This window comes from Thalassophryne amazonica, chromosome 7 (genome assembly GCF_902500255.1).
Source record: "Thalassophryne amazonica chromosome 7, fThaAma1.1, whole genome shotgun sequence".
NCBI classification, from domain to species: domain Eukaryota; kingdom Metazoa; phylum Chordata; class Actinopteri; order Batrachoidiformes; family Batrachoididae; genus Thalassophryne; species Thalassophryne amazonica.
This window is the reverse complement of record NC_047109.1, coordinates 118,785,340-118,808,513: the sequence shown is the minus strand read 5'-3', so window position 1 is coordinate 118,808,513 and position 23,174 is coordinate 118,785,340. Positions and strand designations below refer to the sequence as shown.

Here is a 23,174-nt window from a genome sequence, read left to right as displayed (position 1 = left end):
CATGCTGGGATATGTTTAACCTAATGTCTTCTATTTTCTTCTTGAAGTAATCCAAGAAATTTTGTGTTGTTAAAGAAGAGCGACCTACAGGTGGTTGTCCATGAATAAGTGTCGAACAAGAACTTTGAGTTATGCTTGTTTTTGTTGATCAAATCAGAGTAATAGGTCCACTTTGTAGCCAGTAATGCATGCTTATAGTCTAAGATAGCATCACGCCATGCAAGGTGGAATACTTCTCATTTTGAAAGACGGCATTTCTGTTCTAGACCTCAGGCCTTATGCTTGATGTCACGCAAGTAATCATTGAATCAAGGTGGCTGGGGGAGGTGATGGTCTGGAGGTTAAGCATTGGGCTTGAGACCAGAGGATCCTCGGTTCAAATCCCAGCCTGACTGGAAAATCACAAAGGGCCCTTGGGCAAGGTCCTTAATCCCCCAGTTTCTTCTGGTATGTAGTGAGCACCTTGTATGGCAGCAGCCTGACATTGGGGTAAATGTGAGGCATTATTTGTAAAGTGCTTTGAGCATCTGATGCAGATGGAAAAGCCCAATATAAATGCAGTCCTTTTGCTGTTTATCATTTGACTGTGTTTTGAGGGGGTGTGGTTTTAATAAAGGTGGCGCAATTATGCCAAGTGTAGTTTTGAGCACGGAGTTTAAACTATCTACAAAACTGTCTACTGATTGGGCATTTTGCAAACGTGAACCTAAGATATCAGGCAGTCAAGATAGGTAGATAGATAGATAGAGAGAGAGATAGATACTTTATTCATCCCCTTTTAGAGGAAATTCATCTGCCCGAGAGCATGCATACATCCACAATTCATCCATTCAATAAAATACCAATAAATAAGACAAATATAAAAACACATTAGAAGTAAAAATATATTAACAAGAGGCGCTAAACAGTCTCATGCCGTCTGGGGCAAATGATCTTGTATATAAGAGGCATGATGTCAGTATTTGTGACAGCAATACCACGTGCAAGAATAAATGTTCAAGTCACCAATAATCAGAATGTTATCTGCACTGCAGCAACACCCCCGCTTTGCTTCGCCTAACTAAAGGCCTGACTAAAGGCCCCTTCACACAAAGTGCGAATTTGGTCAAATTGCGTATGAAGTGCACATGAAGCAGGAATTGTATACAAAACGTGTAAAATCATAGCTGCCTGTAACACCTCGTACACCTGTTGCTACAGCTATTTGAGCACACCAGCGGCTGAAAGACAGAGTGTGCGCTGTGACAGCCCATCGAATCCTCTCATGGCAGGTGTCGGCCAAATTCCAGCTGATACACACGAACATCTAACACTGCTCGTTTGGCACTTAGAAAATGTGTGATCATTTGCACTATTAACACGAAAACACTCAGCAGACAATCACTGTCGAGCTGGATGTGAAATTTGTCTAAGTACCCCCACTACTGTGGAGTTGCAATATGCCAGACGTGGTGCATTTTGTCTTGCACGTGTGTGTCGCACCCTTCCCCCCACAGCACAGGGAGGGGCCTGTCAGGGGATCACAGCACTAACAGCTGGATGACGGTTCAGTACACACATTACAAACACAGAAACCACTGCCAGGACAGTTATATAAATAATTACGACAACGCCTACATACGCAATTACATAACAAATAACGAAAATGAATGACGACATAACAGAGTGACACGTTGGTCTGGGCGCTGAACAAACGGGGTGTGTGATGATTTTGGGTAATGTGGGGTGATGAATCCCAATCTGGTGTTAGTTTTTTCCAGTCACATAGTAAAAGCTGCAGTCTCACACACCTCTTCGGCACCATAAACAATGTTACTGCTTTTGTTCACATTTTGTGAACCTGGTTTAAAAACTAAGCTTTTGAAGCTGCTATTGTGCAATTAGTGACATCAAACTCGTGAGTGAATGAGCAACTTTTGCGTCATCCATCAATACGGAACATGCAGATTCCAAAAAAACATGAGCTCAGATTCAGAAGCTCAATTTTCATTTCATTTATTTAGCACAATGAAAATCACAATTAGAGAGCAAATAAAAAATGTATATATATACACACACACACATACATATATATATATATATATATATATATATATATATATATATATATATATATATATATATATATATATAAATAAACATGAAATTATAATAATAAAAAGAGAGAAAAAAATACAATCTGAACATACTGTGCAGGGGAGAGGTAGAATAAGCTAAATAAGGATAAACTAAACTGTAATATAATATAGTAAAGACATTTGTAATGCACTAAATATCTTATTTTGCTTATGATTCCTATTGACTTAGTTATTTTTTTTTTACAAACATGTTCAGTATGTTCTTTCCAGCACAATTTGTCATCCATCCATACCCCCAAAAAACATGTAGAAGAGACCCTTGATATTTCTTCGTCGTCTATGTAAATTTTAATTTGTTCATGATTACAATTTTTATTGCCAGCAAATAACATACAATTAGACTTTTTTATATTTAACAATAATTTATTAACTTTGAACCACATTGAATAATTCAAGAGATCATTATTTAAACTTTTAACCAAACCATCTATATCTTTGCCTAAATAAAAAGGTTAGTGTCATCAGCAAACAACAATGGGAATGTTGCAGTAGAAACGGATGCAAAATTACCCGAAATCAGTTGTCAAAGTCCATGTAAGAAATTTTATTGATCTTTTGGCCATTGTTATCTTAGCTAACAGGAGGTCACATTACAGCTTCCCGTCTGCATCAGTTAAAGTTAGCAGTCGGAGCGTTCATAGAAAGCAGCAGACGTCAGAAATACTCATCTGCTCAATGGATTTGGACTCCTAGCAACATGATAGAAGTTGAAATTCACCCTTCATTTCCTTCCTCATGGAATTTGTTCCACAGCAGCCTTTTTTTTAAAATGAAACTCTCTCTTACTGTTCATGTGATTTGTTGGTGCCATTAATAAAACTCCCGAATAAGAACAACGCAGACACCTGCATTGTTGAAGGTAAAGTCTCAATCTTTGTTGATCCGTGTGGTGTTTGGTCAGACAGTGGATTGTTAAGTCAGCTGCTGTGCATCACATGACTCAGTGCTGCTAATTTGTGGCCCAGCCTCTATTTGTTTTGAAATGCTTTAGACAGGGATCTGTAAAATAGAATAGAGCCTTTATTGTCATTGTACATATATACATACATAGAACAATCCAGCCACTAGGGGTAGTGGGCAGCCACAGTCCAGCGCCCGGAGAGCAACTCCAGATGCAGAGACGCTGCCTTGGTCAGGGGCAGAGAAAGGAGCAGACCCTAAATAAGCAGGTTTTTGAGTGTGGGAGGAAACTGGAGGAAACCCACACAGACACAGGGAGAACATGCAGATTCTACACAGAAAGGCCGGGAATCGATTCCACGGCCTTCTTGCTGTGAGGCACCAATGCTAACCACTAAGACACCGTGTTGTCAAATGTTCAAGAAAATAATGGGTTCACATGCACCATCAGATCTACCAGTGATGCCTGAGGGGATTCTGACAGTAAATATGCACACAAAAGTTTGATTATATACTTTATATATACTTTATACCCATGCAGTTGGCAACAGGGAGGTTAGTGATGCTGAAACTGAGTGAGTCTGTCTTTGGGTCTGCTTTTAATGTCCTTGTATGTTTTTTTTATATTTATTTTTTCTATATGACTAGTGCGGTGCCCGTAGGAAGTTTGTCTTCGTCTAGAAAATTAGAATCTTAAGTAGATTTTTCATGGATGGTCGTATGTGGCTGTGTTTGTCGGTGGGATGTACAAAGAGGTGTACTTATGTTATATTATTATTTGAATATAGTATTTCATATTGTTTTAAGAAATAAGTTTTATTGTCAATTATACAACCGCAGTTCCAATGAAGTTGGGACGTTGTGTAAAATGTAAATAAAAACAGAATACAATGATTTTCAAATCCTCTTCAACCTATATTCAATTGAATACACCACAAAGCCAAGATATTTAATGTTCAAACTGATAAACTTTATTGTTTTTGTGCAAATATTTGCTCATTTTGAAATGGATGCCTGCAACACGTTTCAGAAAAGCTGGGACAGTGGTATGTTTATCACTGTGTTACATCACCTTTCCTTCTAACATGTCAGGATTTGGTATGTTGTTTGGTATGTGTTTTGTTTTATTGTACTTTTGTTTTATTCTGTGAGCTGTCTGTTCTTTCGCTGTTTCTTTCTGCTTGGGTTTTCTCTGTCTCTCTCTTGGTGGTGGGTGATTTGCAGCTCACCAGGGTGTATTTAAGACTCACAACGTGCTCTGGTCCTTCGCCAGATCGATGCGCATTGTGCCTTCCTTCCAGCTGTTTCTTGTATTTTTGCCTTGCTTCGTTTTGCCTCATCGTGTTTTTGACCACCTGCTTGTCTTCCTCGACCACACCTCTAGCCTGATGATTTTTGTACTTTTGTTCCTGTCTGACTGTTTTACCGTGTACTGGCCCCAGGTAACGAACCCAGTAAAAGATTTAAGCCTACAGAGCTGTGAGTTTGTGTCCTGCCAGTTGTCATCACCAAGTCTGATATCACAAGCGTTTGGGAACTGAGGACACTAATTGTTGAAGCTTTGTCTGTGAAATTCTTTTCCATTCTTGCTTGATGTACGACTTCAGTTGTTCAACAGTCCGGGGTCTCCGTTGTCATATTTTGTCCTTCATAATGCCCCACACATTTTCAATGGGCGACAGGTCTGGACTGCAGGCAGGCCAGTCTAGGACCTGCACTCTTTTACTACGAAGCCACGCTGTTGTAACAAGTGTAGAATGTGGCTTGACATTGTCTTGCTGAAATAAGCAGGGACGTCCCTGAAAAAGACGTTGCTTGGATGGCAGCATGTGTTGCTCCAAGACCTGGATGGACCTTTCAGCATTGATGGTGCCATCACAGATGTGTAAGTTGTCCATGCCATGGGCACTAACACACCCCCATACCATCACAGATGCTGGCTTTTGAACTTTGCGCTGGTAACAGTTTGAATGGTCTTTTTCCTCTTTTGTCCAGAGGACACGACATCCGTAATTTCCAAAAACAATTTGAAATGTGGACTCATCGGACCACAGCACACTATTCCACTTTGCATCTGTCCATTTCAAATGAGCTTGGGCCCATTGAAGGCGGCGGCGTTTCTGGATGTTGTTGATGTATGGCTTTCACTTTGCATGGTAGAGTTTTAACTTGCACTTGTAGATGTAGCGACGAACTGTGTTAACTGACAATGGTTTTCTGAAGTGTTCCTGAGCCCACGCGGTAAGATCCTTTACACAATGATGTCAGTTTTTAATGCAGTGCTGCCTGAGGGATCGAAGGTCACAGGCATTCAATGTTGGTTTTCGGCCTTGCTTCTTACATGTAGAAAGTTCTCCAGATTTAATCTTCTGATTATATTATGGACTGTAGATGATGGAATCCCTAAATTCCTTGCAATTGAACATTGAGAAACATTGTTCTTAAACTGTTGGACTATTTTTTCACGCAGTTGTTCACAAAGTGGTGATCCTCACCCAATCTTTGCTTGTGAATGGCTGAGCCTTTGTGGGGATGCTCCTTTTATACCCAATCATGACACTCACAATTAGTGTCCTCAGTTCCCAAACGCTTATTGAGTGTAGTTAGAAGGAAAGGTGATGTAACACAGTGGTAAACATACCACTGTCCCAGCTTTTTTGAAATGTGTTGCAGGCATCCATTTCAAAATGAGCAAATATTTGCACAAAAACAATAAAGTTTATCAGTTTGAACATTAAATATCTTGTCTCTGTGGTGTATTCAATTGAATATAGGTTGAAGAGGATTTGCACATCATTGTATTGTTTTTATTTACATTTTACACAATGTCCCAACTTCATTGAAATTGGGGTTGTATTACCTCCTGCTTCAACTGAAAGCCCAGTTTAGAAAATTGTTTCAGTTTGGATATGTAACCCTCTATACTGAAAGAAAATAAATGAACGGCTGCTCTTGTAGTTTGCAGTCACTTATTCTGCAGCTGAGGACTTGCTGCAAGAAGAATCCCTGGGATCGCTAGTACCCCCTAACATGAGGCAGGAGAACTGCGTGCCTCACCTGGTGTCTTGTTTCAGCCGTTTTGTGTTTGCTCAGCACACGAAACACACACACATACAGCTGTTGACAAAAAAACACTGTACATTATGTACATCAGCTAACTTTAGTTTTGTGTCATGTCTGTGATCTGCTTTTTTTTCTACAAAATTAAACAACTGAATGAACATCCTCCCAGGCCGCTGATTCCATAATTTTTGCCAGGGGTTTTGTGTGTATATATATATATATATATGAAATGTAAAATATAAATGGTTTTAATTCCTAAATGGTTAATGCAATATTTTTGTTCAAACAAAAGCAAAATTACTGTCCAAGTACTTAATGGACTTGACTGTTTGTCCATCTATAGAGTTTCTGCTGGAGGTCATGAGGACATATTAATGTTGTCACTAAAGCTCCCTTCACACTGGCCAGTGCAGAGTTGCGTAATGCGGCGTTCTGACTACGCTGAGCGTATGCAGCCCTATGTGGCAATACGCTGAGCGACGCAAAGGGGTCTGCCAAATGGAAGCAAAAAATTAAACATTTAATTTTTTCACAGACTTTCGGCGTAGAGCACTGCGTCGGTGAAAGTCTACACAACACTGTGCAAGTTTACACCAAGCCTCCACAATTGTACACAACCCTACGCCAGTCCGGCAAAAAATCCTTTTAGGTTTTTTATCAGTACATACCTGCATTGCTAGATTTTATTCATCCCCCTGAACATTGCTGTCAGTGAAGCTTCCAAACCACAGAAGTATTGGTGGGCCAGTATAGTACTGGTGGGAAGTATTGGTGGGACACTATAACTCCTCACCGATGGATCACCAGTGATTGGACATGTCCACGTCCAAGTAACTCCTCATGGACGAGTTATGCGTGCGATCACCGGCTGAAGCTCCGCCTTCACCTCTGCCTTCACCTCCTCAAGTTCTCTCATGATTGTGGCATGTTAAAATAAAGTCCATTAACTCCTGGAAATAATGTATTCTGACTTTTTCCAATGTATCAGACCCATCTGTGTGTCCAGTCAGTCTGTGAAAACAGTGTCATGGAGCCAAGCTTCTCCCCCCTGTGCACAACTTTTTTTTTGTTTCCCTGTTTGCAACTTATTCAGCCATTCCTGCATGCTAGATCCTGCTACATCCTCTACTGGTGGTTGGCTCTCACTGCGGTATTGTATCACTTCCTGTTCCGGAGCACAGCGGTGTTTTTCTGTATCTGGTAGCTGTTTAATCTGCGCAGTTAGATTGATCTAGTTAACTAGATAACGATTTGTTTCACAGTGTAATCTTCACGTGCCTTAACTAAAGCACTCCCTCTGCTGAATCACCTCTAAATTATTTACACATTATTCACTTTGTGTGTTTTTAGGAATCCGCTAGCTTAGCGCAGCTACTAGCTCTTAGCCGATTTAGCATGGCGGCTTCTCCTGTCTCTCCCGCACTTTTCTGCTCTGGGTGTGAAATGTTTAGTTATTCCTCGGCCTCCTTTAGCAGTAATGGTACTTGTAATAAGTGTAGCTTATTCGTAGCTTTGGAGGCCAGGCAGGGCGAATTGGAGACTCGGCTCCGCACCGTGGAAAATTCTACAGCTAGCCAGGCCCCTGTAGTCGGTGCGGACCAAGGTAGCTTAGCCGCCGTTAGTTCCCTTCCAGCAGATCCCGAGCAGCTGGGAAAGCAGGCCGACTGGGTGACTGTGAGGAGGAAGCGTAGTTCTAAACAGAAGCCCCGTGTACACCGCCAACCCGTTCACATTTTTAACCATTTTTCCCCACTCGGCGACACACCCACCGAGGATCAAACTCTGGTTATTGGCGACTCTGTTTTGAGAAATGTGAAGTTAGCGACACCAGCAACCATAGTCAGTTGTCTTGCGGGGGCCAGAGCAGGTGACATTGAAGGAAATTTGAAACTGCTGGCTAAGGCTAAGCGTAAATTTGGTAAGATTGTAATTCACGTCGGCAGTAATGACACCCAGTTACGCCAATCAGAGGTCACTAAAATTAACATTGAATCGGTGTGTAACTTTGCAAAAACAATGTCGGACTCTGTAGTTTTCTCTGGGCCCCTCCCCAATTGGACCGGGAGTGACATGTTTAGCCGCATGTTCTCCCTGAATTGCTGGCTGGCTGAGTGGTGTCCAAAAATGAGGTGGGCTTCATAGATAATTGGCAAAGCTTCTGGGGAAAACCTGGTCTTGTTAGGAGAGACGGCATCCATCCCACTTTGGATGGAGCAGCTCTCATTTCTAGAAATCTGGCCAATTTTCTTAAATCCTCCAAACTGTGACTATCCAGGGTTGGGACCAGGAAGCAGAGTTGTAGTCTTACACACCTCTCTGCAGCTTCTCTCCCCCTGCCATCCCCTCATTACCCCATCCCCGTAGAGACGGTGCCTGCTCCCAGACTACCAATAACCAGCAAAAATCTATTTAAGCATAAAATTCAAAAAGAAAAAATAATATAGCACCTTCAACTGCACCACAGACTAAAACAGTTAAATGTGGTCTATTAAACATTAGGTCTCTCTCTTCTAAGTCCCTGTTGGTAAATGATATAATAATTGATCAACATATTGATTATTCTGCCTAACAGAAACCTGGTTACAGCAGGATGAATATGTTAGTTTAAATGAGTCAACACCCCCGAGTCACACTAACTGTCAGAATGCTCGTAGCACGGGCCGGGGCGGTGGATTAGCAGCAATCTTCCATTCCAGCTTATTAATTAATCAAAAACCCAGACAGAGCTTTAATTCATTTGAAAGCTTGTCTCTTAGTCTTGTCCATCCAAATTGGAAGTCCCAAAAACCAGTTTTATTTGTTATTATCTATCGTCCACCTGGTCGTTACTGTGAGTTTCTCTGTGAATTTTCAGACCTTTTGTCTGACTTAGTGCTTAGCTCAGATAAGATAATTATAGTGGGCGATTTTAACATCCACACAGATGCTGAGAATGACAGCCTCAACACTGCATTTAATCTATTATTAGACTCTATTGGCTTTGCTCAAAAAGTAAATGAGTCCACCCACCACTTTAATCATATCTTAGATCTTGTTCTGACTTATGGTATGGAAATAGAAGACTTAACAGTATTCCCTGAAAACTCCCTTCTGTCTGATCATTTTTTAATAACATTTACATTTACTCTGATGGACTACCCAGCAGTAGGGAATAAGTTTCATTACACTAGAAGTCTTTCAGAAAGCGCTGTAACTAGGTTTAAGGATATGATTCCTTCTTTATGTTCTCTAATGCCATATAACAACACAGTGCAGAGTAGCTACCTAAACTCTGTAAGGGAGATAGAGTATCTCGTCAATAGTTTTACATCCTCATTGAAGACAGCTTTGGATGCTGTAGCTCCTCTGAAAAAGAGAGCTTTAAATCAGAAGTGTCTGACTCCATGGTATAACTCTCAAACTCGTAGCTTAAAGCAGATAACCCGTAAGTTGGAGAGGAAATGGCGTCTCACTAATTTAGAAGATCTTCACTTAGCCTGGAAAAAGAGTCTGTTGCTCTATAAAAAAGCCCTCCGTAAAGCTAGGACATCTTTCTACTCATCACTAATTGAAGAAAATAAGAACAACCCCAGGTTTCTTTTCAGCACTGTAGCCAGGCTGACAAAGAGTCAGAGCTCTATTGAGCTGAGTATTCCATTAACTTTAACTAGTAATGACTTCATGACTTTCTTTGCTAATAAAATTTTAACTATTAGAGAAAAAATTACTCATAACCATCCCAAAGACGTATCGTTATCTTTGGCTGCTTTCAGTGATGCCGGTATTTGGTTAGACTCTTTCTCTCCGATTGTTCTGTCTGAGTTATTTTCATTAGTTACTTCATCCAAGCCATCAACATGTTTATTAGACCCCATTCCTACCAGGCTGCTCAAGGAAGCCCTACCATTATTTAATGCTTCAATCTTAAATATGATCAATCTATCTTTGTTAGTTGGCTATGTACCACAGGCTTTTAAGGTGGCAGTAATTAAACCATTACTTAAAAAGCCATCACTTGACCCAGTTATCTTAGCTAATTATAGGCCAATCTCCAACCTTCCTTTTCTCTCAAAAATTCTTGAAAGGGTAGTTGTAAAACAGCTAACTGATCATCTGCAGAGGAATGGTCTATTTGAAGAGTTTCAGTCAGGTTTTAGAATTCATCATAGTACAGAAACAGCATTAGTGAAGGTTACAAATGATCTTCTTATGGCCTCGGACAGTGGACTCATCTCTGTGCTTGTTCTGTTAGACCTCAGTGCTGCTTTTGATACTGTTGACCATAAAATTTTATTACAGAGATTAGAGCATGCCATAGGTATTAAAGGCACTGCGCTGCGGTGGTTTGAATCATATTTGTCTAATAGATTACAATTTGTTCATGTAAATGGGGAATCTTCTTCACAGACTAAGGTTAATTATGGAGTTCCACAAGGTTTCTGTGCTAGGACCAATTTTATTCACTTTATACATGTTTCCCTTAGGCAGTATTATTAGACGGCATTGCTTAAATTTTCATTGTTACGCAGATGATACCCAGCTTGATCTATCCATGAAGCCAGAGGACACACACCAATTAGCTAAAACTGCAGGATTGTCTTACAGACATAAAGACATGGATGACCTCTAATTTCCTGCTTTTAAACTCCGATAAAACTGAAGTTATTGTACTTGGCCCCACAAATCTTAGAAACATGGTGTCTAACCAGATCCTTACTCTGGATAGCATTACCCTGACCTCTAGTAATACTGTGAGAAATCTTGGAGTCATTTTTGATCAGGATATGTCATTCAATGCGCATATTAAACAAATATGTAGGACTGGTTTTTTGCATTTGCGCAATATCTCTAAAATTAGAAAGGTCTTGTCTCAGAGTGATGCTGAAAAACTAATTCATGCATTTATTTCCTCTAGGCTGGACTATTGTAATTCATTATTATCAGGTTGTCCTAAAAGTTCCCTGAAAAGCCTTCAGTTAATTCAAAATGCTGCAGCTAGAGTGCTAACAGGGACTAGAAGGAGAGAACATATCTCACCCATATTGGCCTCTCTTCATTGGCTTCCTGTTAATTCTAGAATAGAATTTAAAATTCTTCTTCTTACTTATAAGGTTTTGAATAATCAGGTCCCATCTTATCTTAGGGACCTCATAGTACCATATCACCCCAATAGAGCACTTCGCTCTCAGACTGCAGGTTTACTTGTAGTTCCTAGGGTTTGTAAGAGTAGAATGGGAGGCAGAGCCTTCAGCTTTCAGGCTCCTCTCCTGTGGAACCAGCTCCCAATTCAGATCAGGGAGACAGACACCCTCTCTACTTTTAAGATTAGGCTTAAAACTTTCCTTTTTGCTAAAGCTTATAGTTGGGGCTGGATCAGGTGATCCTGAACCATCCCTTAGTTATGTTGCTATAGACTTAGACTGCTTTCTCTTTTTGCTCTGTATGCACCACTCTGCATTTAATCATTAGTGATTGATCTCTGCTCTCTTCCACAGCATGTCTTTTTCCTGGTTCTCTCCCTCAGCCCCAACCAGTCCCAGCAGAAGACTGCCCCTCCCTGAGCCTGGTTCTGCTGGAGGTTTCTTCCTGTTAAAAGGGAGTTTTTCCTTCCCACTGTTGCCAAGTGCTTGCTCACAGGGGGTCGTTTTGACCGTTGGGGTTTTTCCGTAATTATTGTATGGCCTTGTGTTACAATATAAAGCACCTTGGGGCAACTGTTTGTTTTGATTTGGCGCTATATAAATAAAATTGATTTGATTTAGATACACAGGACAATGCAACTCAACGCTGGCCCGGTGTGAAAGGGGCTTAAACTGACTTCCGGCTTTTCCTGAGATCTCATGGATCGCTGGTTGCATCTTCGACAATAAAAGCAAGCTCCAGCTAAAGACAGCTATCAGCAAAACCAATCAAAACCCGATTGACTGCCCATTTCCTCCCGCCGCCACCATTCGTCATCCACTCTTTTATCGATTTTATCCTCCCTGCTACAAGGTTATCATCCTGTGACCAAATTTGCTTCATCTGTTTGTTTGCCTGTGGGCTTCCACAGGGACGTCTGACAGTGTGATGGAGACACTCCTGGCTAAAGAGAGTTATTGCTTCTGCTGCCAGGCCTGCAGTACCAGACTGCTGGAAGACAGGTGAGGAGCAGATAGACCTGAAGTGAGTGCAAGTGGGTTTTTATTCACACCCTGCTCTTCAAGATGAGGAGCGATTGTATATCAATGGCATGAGGAAGAAAGCTGATTCATGGTGCTTGGATGTGAAGGTCGGTGTTAGCCGTTAAAAATCAGTTGTTTTTCTGACCTGAAGGTGGTTCACACAGATCGTGTTATTTTTCTTATTGAATTCGGCCGCTGGCTTTGTGCTGTCACCACGGTGACACGTTCAGAATTGCCGTCTCTGTGTTACTGAGGTCCTCTGGCTGTTTGGGCTCAGCAGTAACCCTCTGCAAGTTCCAAGAAGCATTTTTCCCTCCTAACAAGAGTTCAGGAACAAAGAGTTTTTCCAGAAAAGTGCTATACTCAACAATGAGAGGACATAACAGCTCCATGTGCACGACTTACTGCAGTCAGATATTTTAGCACCACTTTAACGATGGACTCAGTGAACTGGAGGTATTTAGGTTCAAAAGTAAAATACAAATTGAAATGAGTTTATTGATGACTGCTTGTAATGAACAGAACTGCAGCTTGTGATTATTTTGATGATTGTTTAATTCATCCATGATTTTTTTTCTTTATGGATTAATCAATTCGCTCTCAGGTCCATAAAATGTTGAAAAAGGTAAAAATGTCAGTCAGTATTTTCCAGAGACCAAGATGATGCCTTTAAATGTCTATACTCAGAGATATACCATTTACTACCAAAAGGAGTAGATAAACAAGCAAAATAAATAAAAAATTATTCACACTTAGGATGTTGAAATCAAAGAATTTAGATTTTTATAATGAGCCAAAATGATAAATCTGTTATCAGTGAAAAAATAATTAATTGTTGCAGCTCTAGTAATGACTGTGTACAGTGAATGGCACAGAAAAAGTTTGAATATATATATATTCATCACTCTCTGGAACTCAAATTTTAATATTTGACAACTGCAAAAATACTTATTTTGTAATTATTAAGACTTAGGTATTGTAAATGTGTCAGTGGTACAAATGAGGAGAGTCTGATGTTTCCAGATGTTTGACATTTGGAATAACTTTTTCAAGGAAACATAACTAAAACTGCTGTAAATAAATAATGTCATTGAGCCATGTGAGGGCAACATTTACACTCAACAAAAATATAAACGCAACACTTTTGGTTTTGCTCCCATTTTGTATGAGATGAACTCAAAGATCTAAAACTTTTTCCACATACACAATATCACCATTTCCCTCAAATATTGTTCACAAACCAGTCTAAATCTGTGATAGTGAGCACTTCTCCTTTGTTGAGATAATCCATCCCACCTCACAGGTGTGCCATATCAAGATGCTGATTAGACACCATGATTAGTGCACAGGTGTGCCTTAGACTGGCCACAATAAAAGGCCACTCTGAAAGGTGCAGTTTTATCACACAGCACAATGCCACAGATGTCGCAAGATTTGAGGGAGCGTGCAGTTGGCATGCTGACAGCAGGAATGTCAACCAGAGCTGTTGCTCGTGTATTGAATGTTCATTTCTCTACCATAAGCCGTCTCCAAAGGCGTTTCAGAGAATTTGGCAGTACATCCAACCAGCCTCACAACCGCAGACCACGTGTAACCACACCAGCCCAGGACCTCCACATCCAGCATGTTCACCTCCAAGATCGTCTGAGACCAGCCACTCGGACAGCTGCTGAAACAATCGGTGTGCATAACCAAAGAATTTCTGCACAAACTGTCAGAAACCGTCTCAGGGAAGCTCATCGGGATGCTCGTCGTCCTCATCGGGGTCTCGACTTGACTCCAGTTCGTCGTCGTAACCGACTTGAGTGGGCAAATGCTCACATTCGCTGGCGTTTGGCATGTTGGAGAGGTGTTCTCTTCACGGATGAATCCTGGTTCACACTGTCTAGGGCAGATGGGAGACAGCGTGTGTGGCGTCGTGTGGGTGAGCGGTTTTCTGATGTCAGTGTTGTGGATCGAGTGGCCCATGGTGGCGGTGGGGTTATGGTATGGGCAGGCGTCTGTTATGGACGAAGAACACAGGTGCATTTTATTGATGGCATTTTGAATGCACAGAGATACCGTGACGAGATCCTGAGGCCCATTGTTGTGCCATACATCCAAGAACATCACCTCATGTTGCAGCAGGATAATGCACGGTCCCATGTTGCAAGGATCTGTACACAATTCGTGGAAGCTAAAAATGTCCCAGTTCTTGCATGGCCGGCATACTCACCGGAGATGTCACCCATTGAGCATGTTTGGGATGCTCTGGACACGCGTATACGACAGCGTGTACCAGTTCCTGCCAATATCCAGCAACTTCGCACAGCCATTGAAGAGGAGTGGACCAACATTCCACAGGCCACAGTTGACAACCTGATCAACTCTATGAAGGAGATGTGTTGCACTGCATGAGGCAAATGGTGGTCACACCAGATACTGACTGGTATCCCCCCCCCAATAAAACAAAACTGAACCTTTCAGAGTGGCCTTTTATTGTGGGCAGTCTAAGGCACACCTGTGCACTAATCAGCATCTTGATATGGCACACCTGTGATGGATTATCTCAGCAAAGGAGAAGTGCTCACTATCACAGATTTAGACTGGTTTGTGAACAATATTTGAGGGAAATGGTGATATTGTGTATGTGGAAAAAGTTTTAGATCTTTGAGTTCATCTCATACAAAATGGGAGCAAAACCAAAAGTGTTGCGTTTATATTTTGTTGAGTGTAAAATTGTCGGCTTTTCTCTGAATGCTTTATTATCCTGTTCGTGCCGAAGAATCATCTTGATTTTGTTGCAGTAATTTTTTCACTTGTGTTTTTGCAGATTTACTTGAGTATTAATGTGCTGTTTCATGATTTAATGCTGTCAGATTTGAAAGTACAATGACATGACTTAAGAATGTCAGCTACCAGAGCAGGTGGAGTTTTCTCACGTGTAAATTCTTGTGTCCTGGGTTTCAGAGTGTTCCAGCGAGTGCTTCCTCTCCCTAATGGTAACTGGAACGCCCTTGTGGATGAGTGGTGTTGCCACCCGGACCCGTTCGCTAACAGGAAGTTGGTGCCCCGTGCTGATGATTGTTTTCTGGGTGACACCTTCCTTCTTTTAGCCAGAGATGGCGCTTGTGAGCACACTCTCACTGAAGAAGTGAGTCCTGGTGGACCAGTAGACAACCAAGATCCAAAGGTGAGGAATAGTTTGATCCTTTACTCTTAATAAGCTGAAAAGACATTTCAAGATTTTGACATGAAATTTCCAAAAGTTTGTAAGAAGATGCATCTTTTTGATAAGGCTGACTGCACTTAGAAATCAATCAGTCAGTCAATCAGGAATGGATCTTTACCTGTGCCGAGGGTATTGAAAGTGGTCCAGTGTGTGTATAGACATGGGTCAAGCTTTCTCTGTTCCATCAGCAATCAGCTTCGTGGTGGAGTGGCACAGGGCAAAAACTAATCAAATCCAGGCTCAAGTCTTCCGGGTGCTTTCTGGGAAACTGTCTGCAACTTCATGTGTTCCTCTTTGAGCAAATCCTCCTCTGTTCCACTTTGTTAGGAAGCTCCACAGCTGGTGATACAGCAGGCAGAAGTTGCGCTGTGTACATTTTCTCCAGTTGTAGCTACAGAAGCCTGTACTGTACCTCCTTCACAGTTATCAAGAGTGTCTTGGTGGCTTCCCTCATGAGTCACTTTCTTGTATGGTTACTCGGTTTTTGAGAACTGCCAGCTTCTAACAGATTTACCATACAGTCATTTTGTTTTGTTGTCATTTTGAACTTCAAGTGAACATTACGCAAACAATTAAAAACACTGCGTGTGAGTGTGAATGAGTGTGTCACCTCACCACATTAGAGCGCAGTGCGTCTGAACGATTATAACGAGATGTTAAATCTGTCATAAACGTACTTTTACAGTGCTCATAGGTATGAATGAACACGCAACTGTTTTACCAAGCCATTTGTTTATTTGAAAGGATCTCCATTGGCTGACGCCAAAACATCAGCGAGTTGTCGTGGGGTCCAGACAGTAAAATACTGTTTTGATAATAACATTTATAATGTTTGACAGTAAAAGTCAAACATTACAAATTCAGTTCATAAAATAGATCTTTTTAAATAAAATTTACAAATAAAGCATAAAGAAAGCATCATGCAAATCATATATAATTTGATGTGTTTGTTGTGTGGGCCGCTGAAGAGGAGGTACTGCTGGTCCACCACCAGAGGGCGCACTGCCTGAAGTGCGGGCTTCAGGCACGAGAGGGCGCTGCCGCCTCACATGAACAGCCGGGAGTGACAGCTGTCACCTATCACCATCTCATCAACCACTCCATAAAGGCCGGACGACATCTCCACCCCGCTGCCGAGATATCACCTACCATTGGAGGTAATTCCTCAGCCATAATCTGTGCCGTATCGCACGTATTTGTTGTCTGATCCTCTACAGGAGTTCCTGGTAGCTTGTGTCAGCGGGAGGCTGAGCTGGTCATGGACGACAGGGTGATAAGCCGCACCCTTCCCGATCCGTGCAGACAAGTGTTTGTATCAGATCTGTAGAGACTCTGTGTTCGTAATTGCGGAGGTGGAGGTGTAATTCCCACCTGTATTGCTGACTGTTACTGGGTGTGCACACACCCACACCTAACTTTTCTGCTTCCTGCCAGCAGTACCAGATCCGACAGCCGGAGACGGTGGCCACCTGAGGACTCGGGACTTGGCGGCTCCAGTATCTTCCGGGTTCGGTGGCAGTGGAAATCGTGTGGGATCCGGTTCTTGTCTGGACAGAAGTCTTCTATTCTCGAGCCTGCCCACATGTCACCTCTGTGGATTGACTACATATAAATTCCGTAATCGTCTGTATTTCGTTGTGCACATTCACAACAGTAAAGTGTTGTATTTTGGCTCATTCATTGTCCATTCATTTACGCCCCCTGTTGTGGGTCCGTGTCACTACACTTTCACAACAGGATATCTCGGCCAACGTCATGGATCCCGCGGGGCGTCAACCATCTGTTGGACAACCAATGGAAGAGCAGGGTGCACAGGCGTCAGCAGGAGGCGTGATTGGTGAGTTGCAGCAAATCCTCACCGCCTTTACTGCTCGGTTGGATCTAATGACCGAGCAGAACGTCATCCTCAACTGCAGGATGGAGGCTCTCACCGCGCAGGTGGAAGCGCGCGCTCAGGGCGCTGCTGCAGCTTCTCCTCCTGCTGACCCGGTGCCAAATATAGACATTCCAATGGTCATTCCACGACCCCCCCCACCATCCCCTGAAGCATACATAAGTCCCCCAGAGCCGTATGGAGGTTGTGTGGAGACGTGCGCTGACTTTTTAATGCAGTGTTCGCTCGTCTTTGCACAGCGTCCCGTGATGTACGCGTCAGACGCCAGTAGGGTGGCTTATGTAATTAATTTGCTTAGAGGTGAGGCACGCGCTTGGGCTACGTCGCTTTGGGAGCAGAATTCACGGCTCCTTACCACTTATACTGGGTTTGTGAGGGAGTTCAGAACGGTTTTTGATCACCCTAACAAAGGCGAGACCGCGTCAACCGTGCTGCTGTCTATGAGACAGGGGCATCGGAGCGCAGCTGAATATGCAGTCGACTTCCGCATCACTGCTGCGAGGTCCGGCTGGAATACGACTGCTCTCCGCGCCGCCTTCATAAATGGACTGTCGTCGGTCCTGAAGGAGCACCTGGTGGCCAAGGAGGAACCGCTGGATTTGGATGGACTAATCGATCTAGTCATACGTTTAGACAATCGATTAGAAGAACGCCGTTGGGAGCGAGACGAAGGACGTGGCCGGGCATGCGCCGTCTCTCTCCCTTCCGGGTCCGAAAAGGTTCCGCCCTCCCCACGCTCCACAGCCTCGGCGCTCCGTGTGGCAACAGCTCCCCCTGCTGACGATGCTATGGACACGAGCAGGGCCAAATTAAGATCATCTAACAGACAGAGGAGACTGGCTCGCGGGGAGTGCTTTTTCTGCGGCTCAAGTGAGCATCAGCAGAGAGACTGCCCCAAGCGGTTAAACACGAACGCCCGCCCTTAGAAACTGGGTTAAGGGTGGGCCAAGACATTCACGTGGGACATACACGTATTTCCACATGTCTCCCAGTTACGATCCTGAGCGGGGATTTAACACTTCAAGCCCCAGCACTGGTGGACACGGGGTCAGAAGGGAATCTGCTGGACAGCAGATGGGCAAGGGAGGTAGGGCTCCCTCTGGTGGCACTTCCTTCACCTTTGAAGGTTCGGGCACTAGATGGCACCCTTCTCCCTTTAATCACACACAAGACACAACCAGTAGTTCTGGTGGTGTCTGGGAATCATCGGGAGGAGATTGAGTTTTTTGTCACTCCTTCTACCTCCCGCGTGATTTTGGGCTTCCCGTGGATGGTAAAACACAATCCCCGGATTGATTGGCCGTCTGGGGTTGTGGCTCAGTGGAGCGAAACCTGCCACCGGGAGTGTTTAGGATCCTCGGTTCCCCCCGGTTTAATTGCTAATGAGGAGGTTAAAGTCCCTCCCAATCTGACGGCAGTGCCGGTTGAGTACCACGACCTTGCTGACGTCTTCAGCAAAGATCTGGCACTCGCCCTTCCCCCGCACCGTCCGTACGATTGTGCCATTGATTTGATCCCGGGCGTCGAGTACCCGTCCAGCAGGCTGTACAACCTCTCACGTCCTGAGCGCGAATCAGTGGAGACCTACATCCGGGCTGATCCGGAACTCCACATCCCCGATGGGTGCAGGTTTCTTTTTTGTGGGCAACAAAGATGGCGGACTCCGTCCATGCATTGACTACAGAGGGCTGAACGAGATCACGGTTCGCAACCGATACCCTTTGCCCCTGTTGGATTCAGTGTTCACGCCCCTGCATGGAGCCCAAATTTTCACCAAACTAGATCTTAGGAATGCGTATCACCTGGTTCGGATCCGGAAAGGAGACGAGTGGAAGATGGCATTTAACACCCCGTTAGGTCACTTTGAGTACCTGGTCATGCCGTTCGGTCTCACTAACGCTCCCGCAACGTTCCAAGCTTTGGTTAATGACGTCTTGCGGGACTTCCTGTAGCGATTTCTCCTCGTATATCTTGACGATATACTCATCTTTTCCCCGGACCCTGAGACTCATGCCCAGCATGTACGTCCGGTCCTGCAGCGGTTGTTGGAGAACCGGCTGTTTGTGAAGGGCGAGAAGTGCGAGTTCCACTGCACTTCTTTGTCCTTCCTGGGGTTCATCATCTCCTCCAACTCCGTCGCCCCTGATCCGGCCAAGGTTGCGGCGGTGAGAGATTGGCCCCAACCGACAAGCCGTAGGAAGCTGCAACAGTTCCTCGGCTTTGCAGATTTCTACAGGAGGTTCATTAAGGGCTACAGTCAGGTAGTTAGCCCCCTGACAGCCCTGACCTCCCCAAAAGTCCCCTTCACCTGGTCGGATCGGTGCGAAGCTGCGTTTAGGGAGTTGAAACGTCTGTTTTCGACTGCACCAGTTCTGGTGCAGCCTGATCCTCGCCGCCAGTTTGTGGTTGAAGTGGACGCCTCTGACTCAGGGATAGAGTCCGACAAGGTTCTTCACCCTTGTGCCTACTTTTCTCGCAGGTTGACCCCGGCAGAGCGGAACTATGACGTGGGCAGTCGGGAACTTCTTGCGGTGAAGGAGGCTCTTGAGGAGTGGAGACACCTGTTAGAGGGAGCTTCGGAGCCGTTCACGGTTTTCACGGACCATCGGAACCTGGAGTATATCAGGACCGCCAAGCGGCTGAACCCCAGGCAAGCCTGCTGGTCATTGTTCTTCGGGCGTTTTGACTTCCGGATCACCTATCGCCCCGGTACCAAAAACCAAAGGTCGGATGCCCTGTCCCGGGTACATGAAGATGAAGTCAAAACAGAGCTGTCGGATCCGCCAGTATCCATCATACCTGAGTCCACTATCGTGGCCACCCTCACCTGGGACGTGGAGAAGACCGTCCGGGAGGCCCTGGCACGGAGCCCAGATCCAGGCACAGGCCCGAAGAACCGCCTCTACGTCCCACCAGAGGCCAGAGCTGCAGTCCTGGACTTCTGTCATGGTTCTAAGCTCTCCTGTCACCCAGGGGTGCGAAGGACCGTGGCAGTGGTCCGGCAGCACTTCTGGTGAGCGTCTATGGAAGCCGACGTCCGGGAATATGTTCAGGCCTGTACCACCTGTGCCAGGGGCAAGGCAGACCACTCCATGACTCAAGGACTTCTGCAACCGCTCCCGGTGCCTCGTCGCCCCTGGTCCCACATTGGCCTGGACTTTGTCATGGGCCTCCCGCCGTCCCAGGGCATAATGACCATCCTCACGGTAGTGGACCGTTTCTCCAAGGCGGCCCACTTCATGGCCCTCCTGAAGCTCCCAACGGCCCAGGAGACAGCAGACCTCCTGGTCCACCACGTCGTGCGTCTGCATGGGATACCAACTCACATTGTCTCGGATCGTGGTCCTCAGTTCTCCTCACAGGTCTGGAGGAGCTTCTGCAGAGAACTGGGGGCCACCGTGAGCCTCTCGTCCGGGTATCACCCACAGAACGGGCCAACCAAGAACTAGAACAAACCCTACGCTGTGTGACGTCTGCGCACCCGACGGCCTGGAGTGACCATCTGGCCTGGATCGAGTACGCACATAACAGCCAGGTCTCCTCTGCCACCGGCCTCTCCCCGTTTGAGGTGTGTTTGGGGTACCAGCCCCCATTGTTTCCCGTGGTGGAGGGAGAGGTTGGTGTGCCCTCGGTCCAGGCCCACCTGCGAAGATGCCGTCGGGTGTGGCGCACCGCCCGTTCTGCCTTGTTGAGGGCTAAGGCCCATGCAGACCGCCGGCGTTCCCCTACCCCTGCATACCAGCCCGGGCAGGAGGTGTGGCTTTCAACTAAGGACATCCCCCTCCAAGTGGACTCTCCTAAGTTGAAGGACAGGTACATTGGACCGTTTAAAATCCTCAAGATCCTCAGCTCTGCCTCAGTGAAGCTCCAGCTCCTGGCTTCACTGCGGATCCACCCTGTTTTTCACGTCTCCAGGATTAAACCACACCACACCTCACCCCTCTGTGCTCCCCGACCGGCGCCGCCTCCTGCCCGTATCATCGACGGGGAGCCCGCGTGGACAGTACGCCGGTTCCTGGACGTCCATTGTATGCGCCGGGAGTTCCAGTATGTGGTGGACTGGGAGGGGTATGGACCCAAAGAACGCTCCTGGGTGAAGAGGAGCTTCATCCTGGACCCGGCCCTCCTAGCCGACTTCTACACCCGACACCCCGACTAGCCGGGGGTCGTGTTGTGTGGGCCGCTGAAGAGGAGGTACTGCTGGCCAACCACCAGAGGGCGCCCTGCCTGAAGTGCAGGCTTCAGGCACGAGAGGGCACTGCCGCCTCACAGGAACAGCCGGGAGTGACAGCTGTCATTCATCAACTCCTGACAGCTGTCACCTATCACCATCTCATCAATCACTCCATAAAGGCCGGACGACATCTCCACCCCGCTGCCGAGATATCACCTACCATTGGAGGTAATTCCTCAGCCATAATCTGTGCCGTATCGCACGTATTTGTTGTCTGATCCTCTACAGGAGTTCCTGGTAGCTTGTGTCAGTGGGAGGCTGAGCTGGTCGTGGACGACAGGGTGATAAGCCGCACCCTTCCCGATCCGTGCAGACAAATGTTTGTATCAGATCTGTAGAGACTCTTTGTTCGTAATTGTGGAGGTGTAATTCCCACCTGTATTGCTGACTGTTACTGGGTGTGCACACACCCACACCTAACTGTTTCTGCTTCCTGCCAGCAGTACAAGATCCCACAGCCGGAGACGGTGGCCACCTGGGAACTCGGGACTTGGAGGCTCCAGTATCTTCCGGGTTCGGTGGCAGTGGAAATCGTGTGGGATCCGGTTCTTGTCTGGACAGACGTCTTCTATCCTCGAGCCTGCCCACATGTCACCTCTGTGGATTGACTACATATAAATTCCGTAATCGTCTGTATTTAGTTGTGCACATTCATTTTGGCTCATTCATTGTCCATTCATTTACGCCCCCTGTTGTGGGTCTGTGTCACTACACTTTCACAACAGTGTTAATCTCACTCAATCAGATATACACTGGGCCTATATGATATTAAGATGATAAAAAAATATATTATTAGTTTCAATTTAAAACCAATTTAAAGCCTTACTTTTAATGTCATAAATCTCCCCTGGAAGAGTGTTCCAATACACAACTGATCTATAAAATACTGTGCTCTTCACAGAGTCAGACTTAGGTAAGGATAACGCAATCCGACCACTATTCACCCCTTGAGTGTTATATCAGTGTTTACACTACTTGTAGTTTTCTTTAGAAGACTGTTTGATGCAGCAGATCAAACAACCGAACAGTAATCCAAATGACACAAAACCAATGACAACCACTTGACGAAACAACTGTGTTGAGAAACGGTGCACATTTGCAAGTTATGGCACAGCTCTGCCCATTTTGGCAATAACTTTGTTGATGTGATCAGAACATGACAACATACAATCGAGCCAAAGTCCAAGAAGCTTTATACCCCCTTCACGCATACGACGATTGAGGCCGAATGTCTTTGGAATGACACATCCGCCACAATCAGGAAATATTGACTTGCGGTCTGAAGACCAACAGACGGCAGTCTGTGAGCATCTACATATTTGGTCCCATTCGCTCGGTTGTCCCGAATGTGTTGCACAGTTCAAAACACTGTTTGCGCTGTCGAAATGGGATGCACATCTGACTGCGGTCTATATGCAGTTTTTGTGTCATCTGATGGCAGTCTACATATTCTAACAGCATCAAAACAGCATCTGAAACGATCTGATTTCAGTTGATTGAGCTCTGAGATCGATCGGTCACAGCAAAGCCTGTTGGCATGTTGTGCCACGTCTGTCCACCTCCTCTGGACCCCGGACAGGGAGGGCAAAGG

At 45.0% G+C, this 23,174-nt stretch overlaps 1 protein-coding gene across 1 annotated transcript in view; it reads left to right on the top strand.

Moving 5' to 3' along the window:
- Positions 1-23,174, top strand: part of ube3d (ubiquitin protein ligase E3D) — a 126,588-nt gene that overhangs the window by 34,374 nt on the left and 69,040 nt on the right. The window contains exons 3-4 of the mRNA XM_034175419.1: positions 12,133-12,223; positions 15,194-15,416. Of these exons, the coding sequence (XP_034031310.1) occupies positions 12,133-12,223; positions 15,194-15,416 (314 nt within the window). The remainder of the gene's footprint in view (positions 1-12,132; positions 12,224-15,193; positions 15,417-23,174) is intronic.